Here is an 11269-nt window from a genome sequence, read left to right on the forward strand (position 1 = left end):
TTATGTATGATGTCACATGGGTACTAGATTTATTGGTGTGATCATGTTGTAAGTTATATAAATGTCCAATCCCTATATTGTACACCTGAAACTAATATAATATTGTGTGTGAACTGTAAGTAAAAAATAAAAATTATGTTTTAAAAAAAGGGAAGAAGTATGAAAAAAGAGAATCAGTGTGATGGCTGTCTTGAGACAGAACATGATAATATAGACCTTAGAACTAGAAATATGTTTTAAAATAACTAGTTCACTGTCTTCATGTAACAGATGAGGACTCTGAAACTCAGTGAGGCTGCTGATTTGCTCCCTGTCATGCATCTTATTTGTGGCTGTGCAAGGCCTAGACTGCAGAACTTCTAACTCACCAACTCATGCCTTTCTTTTTTCAAGTCACTCCCTTTATACTTCTTTATACTTTCTTCTATGTAGAAGAAAACATTCCTTCAACATTCCTTCGTAGATTGCTTTATATGCTATCTAAACAGCATATGAGTTCCTCAATGATTGAAAATTTTCTGTGCATCTTCATACCCTGGTGCTCTAACAAAGTTCCTGTATTGGAGTAGTTGCTTGAAAGTTTTTCTTTAATTAATAACATGCCCTAGTATATTTCAGTGTCATTGCTGGAATATCTTCTGATACTGTGCCATATTAGTACACCAAGGCAGAGCTCTACATGCACATCACAAACTGAGTCATCATGAATCCTGAAGAGGAGATTTAAAACACAGATAATGGTGTGAAGACATTGAGAAACAGACTTTATATGATAATTCATTCTCCTACACACAGTAAATCTCATTTCTCCACATGTGAGCAATTCTTTCAAGAGCTATACCCTTTTGAGAGTATAGACACAGGCTTTTCTTGATTAAGAATAAGGAGAAAAAAGTTATTGGCCTTGTTGGAGATAAGTAAAAGAGTCCTACTTATGGACTTTTCATTATTTGGTACTGACATTTAAAATACTGTGGTCTTCTCCAGAGAGTATTATGCTGAGCAAAATAAGCCAGTCAGAGAAAGATAAGTATCGCATGATCTCACTCATATGTGGAATTTAATGAACCAAATAAACTGATGATCAAAAATAGAAGCAAGAAGAGACTTAAACCTCAGAGGGAAGGCAGGGAAAGGTGGGTGGGAAGAAATCAGCCAATGAACTTGTATGCATATATGCATGGCCGATGGATAGAAATAATAGGGTGGTGAGGGTCTGGGGTGGGAGGAGGATGGAAGCGGGCTGGAAGAGGTTAATAGGGGGGGAGGGGAGAACCTATGTAATATTTTCAAAAATAAATATTTAAAAATAAAAATAAAATACTGTGGTCTTTTCACAACAGTATTATGCAACTAGGTTAATAATAAGTTACAGGCATGAACATTTCCATCTATAGTTATTATTTAATTACATGTACAGAAATAGTAAATACAATATTAAGTGGGGTTTATTTCTGCACTATAGGATTCATCCTCCTGAGTTCTCACATTTTAGACTAAACAAAATTATAAATATTGGAAGAAATTTTAAGTTACAGAAATAACAGGGGGACGCATTGGAGTTTAAAGGGGAGGGAAGGAGTCAAGAAATTGTTTCAGAATTAAAACCACTTTTCTCCTTTTTTTAGAATCATATATGAGTGTTGATTTCAATAATGCTGGCAGTATGAGAGAACAAAAGATCATCCACAAAAATCTGCTCTTTGCTTTTCTCCTTGAACTTATGTCTCTGAGCTATGAGTTTAAACCCAAGTTCCCATTACCTGATTTTTAAGTCATTCTGTTTTAAGAATTCAGAGATCCAGTTGTCCTTATTACCATCCTTTCTTCAGTAACCTCTGGATTCCTTGCTTGATCTCCTGGGTTCGCACTCCATAAACAATGGGGTTGAGGGCTGCAGGGATGACATGATGAAGCACATTGAGCAAGACTGGAACATCAGGGGAGACCTTCTTCTTAGCCACATGTGTGAGGACAAAGACAAGAAGGATGGTACTGAAGAAGAGGATAAGGATGAAGTGAGACCCACATGTGCTTAGGGCCTTGGTCACGGCACCCACTGCCTTGAGTCTCAGCACAGCTCGCAGTATGAAAGTGTAGGAGAGGAAGATGAGGATGAGGTCTGATCCTAGCAGAGTCCAGCCTCCAGCAAATTGGTAGAGACGATTGATGGTGATGTCATCACAGGAGAGCCTGGAGACTGACATATTGGCACAGATGCAGTTCTCGATGACAGTTCTCCCACAATAATGGAGTTGGAGGGAGAGAATGGGTATGGGCACTGTAAGAAGGACATTTCTGACCAAAACAAAAATGGCAGCCTTAGCTACAAATTGATCAGTGATGATGGATGGGTATCGTAGAGGGTGGCAGATGGCTACATAGCGGTCATAGGCCATGACCATGAATGTGCAGGACTCCATGGCAAGGAAGCAATTCATGATGAACATCTGGAGGAAGCAGGCAGAGAAGCTGATGGGCTTGAGGTCAAACCAGAAGATGGCCAGGACCTTGGGGATGACGGTGAGGCAGAGAACAATGTCCAGTAGTGAGAGCAGGCTGAGCAGGTAGTACATGGGTTCATGCAGAGATGTCTCCAGCCAGATGGTGATTAGTAGAATACCATTGGCCCCCATGGCCAGGAGGAAGAGGAGGCTGAGGGGCAGGGATAGCCAGTGCTGCCAACTGGTTGACCTGACAAAACAATTCAGGAGGAAGTCTGAAGCCTCAGTAGAGGTGGTTTCATTTTGGTGTGCTGTCATATTTTGTCATATATTTCTATAGCTTTATTTTAGTGATCTGTAAAATTAAGATATAATTAGATTTTACTCAAAATATGTGAAGACACACTTTGCTCTACCTAGATTAACTAGCGGATCCTCTCAGTTATCCAGAGGCAAGTGAATATTTCTGTTTGTGCCGTGCTATTGGGCTATTCCTATCACTTTAAACAATATAGAGAGTACTGAAGTAATATGATTTATACATATTTGTTTTGTTTAAGGTTTATTTTGAATAGATTATTATAATGTCTTCACAGTAAAGAATAGAAGAAAATTACTTAGAAAACTACTCTGTGACAAGTGAGTCTCTAAATTTGTATTTATAAGTTTGTTTCCTTTTATAATAACCAAAAAGACTAATATATATACATATAATTCAACCATAATGATATACCCAAGTAAGCCTGGAAAAAACTAGGGACTCAGATAAATTCCCCTAGACCTCCATGCCACCCCTATTCTGACCTTTCAGTAGTATTTATTTTGCTTTAACTAGAGATTTTTAAAATTATACACTGAAAATAAAGTTAATCTGCATTTTTTTCTTAAGTCATTTTAATTTGATAGGTATGGACCCTGCTCAAAAAAATTACTTTTATTCTATTTTTTATGTCTTCATATTTGTAGAATTCTTAACTTCTGGAAGAAATGGCCTTAAAAGGAAAATTAGCAATGTCACAGGAGTGACACCTGTCATTAAACAAGATGAAAAGTTGATTCTTCTGATTGGAATAGTGTGAGAGTGATGAAGTCCACTTTTAAAGCCCTTCCATCTCCTTTCTATTGCCCTTTCCATCTTCAATATAATGATCCAGGTACACACTCTCCCCTTCCAGGCACTAGTGCAATGTTGCCATTATCATTCAACCTTTCCCCTAGCATTCTTTCAGGTACTAGGGTTACAGCATTAAATAAGAAATTGTCCTTATTCTCTAAAATGAATGCAATCCTGGAGACATTGGATAATAATACCAAGTAATGTAGGCAATGCCAGGCTCTTTCACCAACTATTATGAGACTTGACTAACTCTGACATATGAAATAGGCTGGAGAAAAAGAATTATAAAATAAAGCAATGTGGTACTCTCATTTACATTAAAGAAAAAGGATTCTACTAAGGTTCTTTCTATTCATTTTAGACAATATCGACTGCATCCAGCAACAGGTAATTTTGATATCCTGGGCATAATTTTCTGTTTATAGCAGCAGTAGCTTTTAGAAATTCTTTAGCTTCAGCTGAAATCTGAAGCACTCATTTCTAATCCCCACTTGCCACCAGTTGTGTTTTTTGTTCTCAACCTCTGAAGTTATATAGATTAAATTTAATTCCTACCTTATGATTTAAGCATTTGTGGACAGATTTTTCTTCCTAAAGCCCCTAAATTTTTATATTCATTGTTAAAAACCCAATTTTCACTTTAATGCACTTCCTAGCTCTTTCATGCCCATTAACCTCCTATGGACAAACCCCGGCCTCTCTGTATCTGTCACTACCAAACAAAAGAGCAGAGAAGGCAAAAGGAGGACAAAAGAGAAGTTTCCAGAGCACAGGGCCTCACATGTGCCCCCTGACCTGCTACCCCATCTTTGGACTACTTCAGCTGTACTGACTCAGGAATGAACAGAAGCACGGACCTGGGCTGAAGAGATGGGTCTCTCCTGTCTTGTGGATAATCTTGGTCTAGCTGCCTCTCAGACACCCTCTAACCAAAGGACATGAATAGTGGAGTCTGGTCCCACTGACATTTGTGCTCTGGTTAATTCCTCAAATATTAGGGGTAATTATAACTCTAGAGCCTAAGGGACTCTGCCCTCTGGGAACTTCTCCATACCGACTTCCTTGGGCCCAAAAGGCCATTTCAGAATAGATAGGCAGGCAGATGAGAAAATGATGTTATAGGTTTTTATTTTTTTCTTAAAGGAAAGGACCTTTGGTACTCCAGCCTTACATTGACAGTGTGTTCTGTAGGCAACAAATCAGTCTCCTGGGTATAGGGACCTACAAATATTCACACATGTTCATATTCATTTGCACCTGCACATTTGGCACCTTCCATGAATCCAAAGGCTCACCCAGAAGTCCTCCTGAGCTTCTGCACATGTTTTTTAGATAGGTACATTCCAAACCATGATACTGAATGGATCATTGTTAAGTTATTGTAACACTAGAAGCCAGATTCACGGATTCGTGAACCGGTGGGGTCCCTCAGCCTGACCTGCACCCTCTTGCAATCCGGGACCCCACCCTCAGGGGATGTCGGATAGCCGGTTTCTGCCCAATCCCTGCAGGCCCCATCCAGACAAAAGAGAGCCTGATCCTGTGCATTGAAAGTCTGTCCCCTGTTGGTCAGTGCACATCATAGCAACCAGTCGACAGGTTGTTCAGTCGTTCAGTGCTTAGGCTTTTATATAGATAGATAGATTATAGTGATAAAAATGCAGGGAATTTTTAAATAAAATATTATTGAGGAAATGCAATGTGTTTTTCAGAGAGAGAATCCTATAATAATTTTTGCTATAGTGAAAGATTTTTAAACAGGATAGAATATATAACTGGTTATTATAAAACATGATTTGTTCCTTTATTTTTTTAAATTTTCTTTTTTGACCTTATGTGAATTATTCACATTCCTCATGTTATGGAAATAAGTGTCATCAGTTTCTTTAAAGCCCTTCTTTTGCTTTATTTTTCTTTCTTCTGCATATCTCAACCTTGCTCCTATTTCTTTTCCCTTTAGGAAAGTGAAAACTCTAGTGTACTTAAAATGTGTCTTTCTAATGAATCTCCTGTATGCTTATTTAGCTATATGTTCATTTATGGGAGAATTTTTATATAATTATATTACTTTTATTTATTATTTGTTTATTTAATTAATTTATATAAATGTCATAGGCTTATAAATCTGATGTAATTCTTTATTTTCAATCAACTCTAATTTTTAAAAATCTATACATATTGCTATGTGTAAGTCAACTTCATTATTTTCATTATTTTTTAACTGCTGTTTAATTTTTATTATGTGCATTATTCTTTTTTATGTATGTAGCCAACAATTGCTACCAAAAATAATGCTACTGTCAAAATCCTTGTACATCTTTCTTTTTGGACCTATTTTAAAAATGTATGTGCAGAAATTTTTTCCAGTTATGGCATACAATGATATTTAATTTCACTAGAAATAACCAAATTTTTTTCCAAAATATTTACTAAATCTCACTAGAAATTCCTAAAGTTTCTTTATTTTTCACATTCTGTACACCATTTGATGCTTTTTTTTTTTTAGAAAAATCATTGGATGTAAAATAGTACCTCATGATTTTAATTTTATTTTCTTCTAATAACTGGGCATTCTTTATATGCCGTTTATCCACTTGTTTTCATACTGTGAATTACATATTCACATCTTTTGCCTTTTTCTATTAATTCTTTGCTTTTCTTGTATATTTACAAAATTTCCTTGCATGTTTTAAATATTTGAGCCCCTTGTTGGCTAGATACTGATAATATCTCTTCAAGTGTCCACTATTCCACAGAAATCTTCCAATTTGGTCAAGTCAAACTCTCTATTTTCCTTTTCTTTAAAAAATTTTTATTAAATGTATTGGGATGACATTGGTTAATAAAATTATATAGGTTTCAAGTATATAATTCTATAATACATCATCTGTATATTGCATTGTGTGTTCACACCCAAAGTCAAATCTGTTTTCGTCACCATATATTTAACTCCATTTATCCTTTGCTACCTTCCTAGCCCCCCTTTCTCTCTGGTAGCCACCATACTGTTACCTGTGTCTATAAGGTTTTGGGGGTTGTTTGTTTGTTTGTTAATCCTCATCCAAGGATATTTTTCCATTGATTTTTAGGGAGAGTGGAAGAGAGAGGGAAAGACAGAGAGAAACATCAATGTGAAATAAACACATTAATTAGTTGCTTCCTGCAGGAGCCCCAAGCAGGGACATGGCTAGGGAGGAACCTGCAACCAAAATACATGCCCTTGACCAGAATCAAACCCGAGACTCTTTGGTCTGCAGGCTAATGTTCTATCAACGGAGCCAAACCAGCTAGGGCTATGAGTTTTTGTTTGTCTGTTTATCTTGTTGGTTTATTTGTTGCTCTCGGTTTTATGTCTCACTTATGACTTCTTGACTTTCTTCTATCTTATTTTGCTTAGTATGATATTCTCCAGATCCATCCATTTTGTCACAAATGGCAGTATTTCATCTCTTCTTATGGCTGAGTAATATTCCATAGTATAAATGTGCTACATCTTCCTTACCCAATCCTTTTTCAAGAGATGCTTTGGCTATTCCCATCTCTTAGCCACTGTGAATAATGCTTCAATGAATACAGGGGTCTATATATCTTTATGAATAAATATTTTCACATTTTTTGAGTAAATACCCAGAAGAGAGTTTGCTGGTCATATGGTAACTCTGTTCCTAATTTTTGAGTAGCCTTCATACTGCTTTCCATAGTGGCTGTACCAGTTTACATTCCCACCAGCAGTGAATGAGGGTTCCTTTTTCTCCACACGCTCTCCAACACTTATTACTTGCCATTCTAACAGGTGTGAGGTGGTATCTAATTATAGTTTTGATTTTATTCTCCCTACTAGATAGTGAAGTTGAACATCTTTTGATATGTCTGTTGGTCATTTATATGTATATTTTTCTATTACTAGGTTTTCTTTGGGGAATTCATGTAAGGAACATTCCACAATATCACAGAAGTGCTTTTGTTTTGGTTGTCTTAATTTTTTTAACTTAGTGTCTTATGTTTTATATTGCTGTATTTATATCTACTGTGGTTTAGATTGCCAAGAGTAAAGACTGATAGTAAGTTAGTATACACTACTGTAGTCACATCAGCCATGAAAGAACTAATAATATTGCATGCTATTTTTATAAATATCCTCTACTTTGGGCCTCCAAGTGCTATCAATTCTACCTTGGACACTGTCATGGTGTCTCGTACACCCCCTTCATGATCCATCAAGTAGTGGGGTAATGCCAGCAGAGCAGGGTGCATCCGTGCCCAGGTCCAGTGCATGGGCTGAATAGGCAACTATTTTGTTGGTAGAAGTGCTGTACCAGTTATGAGGTATTTTTGAATATCACTCCTCTTTATGGTGTTAAATATAGGTCTAACTTTATTTTTCTCCATATATACCTATATAAAACCCTAATAGGCAAATCAACAGAACAGCAGAACAACTGGCAGAATGACCAGTCTCTATGATGTGCACTGACCACCAGGGGGCAGATGCTCAACACAGGAGCTGCCCCCAGCCCGCAGGCCCCGACCCGCAGTGGCAGTGGGAGGCGAGACTGGTGAGAGGGCCATGCCAGGCCAGCCAAGGCTCCCTAATCGCCCCCGGCTCCCGGGTCGCCCGCAGAGGGAGGCAACTGCAGGCAGCAGTGGCAGGGGGCGGGGTCAGAGAGCGGGCAGTGCCAAGAGAGCCAAGATGGGTGTGAATGGGGGCTCCTGATAGCCCCACCGGTCACCCCACAGAGGGAGGTGACTAGCAGCAGCAGCGGGGTTGGGGCTGGCGAGTGGGCAGCACCAGGCCAGCCAAGGAGGGTGTGAGCGGGGGCCCCTGGTTGCCCCACCAGTTGCCCCACAGATTGGCCCTGATTGCCGGCCAGGCCTAGGGACCCTACCCATGCCCAAATTTCGTTCACCAGGCCTCTAGTAGAGATAATAATTGATCTTTTTCCCACTACTTTGAAATGTCAGCTTTATTATTTACCAAGTCCTTACATTTATATGGTTGTGTTTCTTTTCCGTCATTGATGTTTTTTACTTTTCTTACAGCAATGCCACAACATTTTTATTATTAATCTTTTTAACATGTACTATTATATGATAAGGTAAGTTCCCATTGGAATTCTGTCAGGAATTTTTAGGGGGTTTTGTATATTTTATTTTCTACACATTTTATAATCAACACCACTTCTGTCACATTCTATTGGTTACAAGTGAGTCACTAAAGAGAAGGAAGACTGGACTTGACTTCATGGGAGAAATGTCAAAGAATTAGTGGCTATCTTTAAAACTTCCATATGTAATGTTAATTTTTCTCCTTTGTGACTTTTTTGTTCATTACTAAAATTGAGACTATGATTTACTTTTGTTTTTCCATACTGTTTATATCTTGAGTGCCAAACCTGTAAGTCCAAGAGCTTACTATATACTTCCACTTATATGTCTCATGGGTAATCAAACTCAAAGTGCCTAAAAATGTACTTCTGATCTTCCCCCTGAGCCTCTACCTCTTCCTATAATGATGTTCCATATAGTTTCTCAGATCATAACCTCATGCATGAATATGCTCTCTCCCACACTCTTGCCATCTAATGTAATAACCCAGAAGACAAGGACCATGTCTGAATTATAATCCTAGTTACTAGCATACATTCAGTCATTTGTACAACATTTATTTAATCATTTATTTAACAAACATTTATAGGTCTCTACCATACACCAAGCACTGTTCTGGCACTGAAGATACAGCAGTGAACATAACAGAACGAAATTCCTGCCCTAATGCTGTTTACATTTTAGTGAATGGAGACTGAACAAATACATGAGTAAAATGTTATGGTCATTGACAGTGATAAATCCTATGCAGACCAGTGAAACACAGAAGGCATTAAGAAAATATTTGTGTTTGGGGGGAATATTGTTGAATATTATTTTAAATACTGTGGTCAAGAAGACCCATGGGCAGAGGAACAAACAGTAAAATTTCCCAAAGACAGAAATATGGTTCAGGTTTTTTGCAAAATTGCTAGGAAGGCAGTTTACATGGTAAACTGAAGGAGGAAGTCAAATAGGTAAGTAAGTCCCACCTAGAGAAATACATTCCTCTCCCTTCTGGGCTTCCAAACTGCCTTATTTATGTATTTTAATCTAACTCTTATTACATTGCAATATAATTGATTTTACATATGCTTGTCTTTTCCACCAGACTATGTGTTGTTTTTTATATAATGGGATCAAGATTATTTTTTGAGATTCCCATTTTCTAGCACTCTGCTGGACATAAAATAACTTTCAATAAATATTTTTAAATGCCCAAAGGAAAATGTTAAAGCATAATGGCTATTTTAAAAGTTATTTTTTAATCTTATATTTACTCTCCCAAAGCCCATGTACTATCTTTAAGTACTGATACTTCCCACCAACTACACATCTTGAATTAGTATAGAATTTTCATCTCCACTGGCTCTACTGGAGATTTCATCAGGATCAGGCAATTAGTTTTGATGCTTGACTCATCAAAATTCATAGCCCCTGGTCTGAGTAGCATGTCGAGAAATTACACAACTATATCCTTAGTTTCTGCCAGGATACCATAAAATAATGAGAAATAAGATGTAATCCTGCATATGAGGGAAATGATACAGTTCGTATCATTAGGCATGTCCAGAGAGATTAGGATTTACATTTCTTTCAATCCCTGCCTTCCGATCGTGATTGTGAGTATTCTTTATTGCGAAAAGCAAAACAAGAAGACAATTACTTTCTTCTGTCACCTACCTCTCCTTAATAATTTCCAAATCCCCTGCTTAATCTCCTGGGTGCGTACGCCATAGACAATGGGGTTGAGAGCTGCAGGAATTACATGGTGTAGGACATTAAGTAAGACAGGGATATCAGGGGAAACCTTTTTCTTGGCCATATGGGTAAAAACAAAAACCAGCAGGATGGTGCTGAAGAAGAGGATGAGAATAAAATGAGAGCCGCAAGTGCTCAGAGCTTTGCCAGCTGCCCCTTTTGCCTTGAGTCTAAGCACAGCTCGAAGGATGAATGTGTAGGAGAGAAAGATGAGGATGAGGTCAGAGCCCAGGAGAGTCCAGGCCACAATTAACTGGTAGATTTTATTAAGGGCAACTTTATCACAGGAGAGCTTGGACACAGAGAGGTTGGCACAGATACAGTTCTCAATGATATTTTTTCCACAATAATGGAGCCAGGCAGAGAGGATAGGGATTGGTGCAGTGAGAAATGTATTCCGGATCAAGATGAAGACAATGGCTTTTGCCACAAATTGGTCAGTGATGATGGATGGGTAGTGCAGAGGCTTACAGATGGCCACATAGCGGTCATAGGCCATGGCTAGGAATGTGCAGGATTCCATTGGCAGGAAGTTGTTCATAATGAACATCTGAAGGAAGCAGGCAGAGAAGCTGATGGACCTGAGGTCAAACCAAAAGATGGCCAGGACCTTGGGAATAACAGTAAGACAGAGCACCATGTCCAGCAGAGAAAGGAGGCTGAGCAGGTAGTACATGGGCTCATGCAGAGACTCCTCCAGCCAGATGGTGATCAGGAGGGTGGCGTTGGCCCCCATGGCCAAAAGGAAGAGGAGGCTGAGAGGCAGGGACAACCAGAGTTGCCACTTGGGGGATCTGACAAAACAATTCAGGAGGAATTCAGAGACTTCAGCGGAGAGGGAGCTGTTGCTATCAGGCAGCAT

At 38.5% G+C, this 11269-nt stretch overlaps 2 protein-coding genes across 2 annotated transcripts; both read right to left on the reverse strand.

Annotated features, from left to right (window-relative positions):
• Nucleotides 1–1814: 1814 nt before the first annotated feature.
• LOC102440199 (olfactory receptor 56A3) lies at nucleotides 1815–2762 on the reverse strand. The gene has a single exon (XM_006094568.1). It carries the CDS (start codon nucleotides 2760–2762, stop codon nucleotides 1815–1817), a length of 948 nt encoding a protein of 315 aa, XP_006094630.1.
• A 7559-nt stretch (nucleotides 2763–10321) lies between these two features.
• LOC102440517 (olfactory receptor 56A3-like) lies at nucleotides 10322–11269 on the reverse strand. Its single transcript, XM_006094569.1, has one exon. The coding sequence runs from the start codon at nucleotides 11267–11269 to the stop codon at nucleotides 10322–10324; it is 948 nt and encodes a 315-aa protein (XP_006094631.1).

The sequence above is a fragment of the Myotis lucifugus genome, unplaced genomic scaffold (assembly GCF_000147115.1).
Source record: "Myotis lucifugus unplaced genomic scaffold, Myoluc2.0 scaffold_138, whole genome shotgun sequence".
NCBI lineage: Eukaryota > Metazoa > Chordata > Mammalia > Chiroptera > Vespertilionidae > Myotis > Myotis lucifugus.

Excerpts from the sequence above, each read along its gene's own strand:
- LOC102440517 (XM_006094569.1), bottom strand. The coding sequence starts at position 11,269 with ATGCTGCCTGATAGCAACAGCTCCCTCTCCGCTGAAGTCTCTGAATTC.
- LOC102440199 (XM_006094568.1), bottom strand. The coding sequence starts at position 2,762 with ATGACAGCACACCAAAATGAAACCACCTCTACTGAGGCTTCAGACTTC.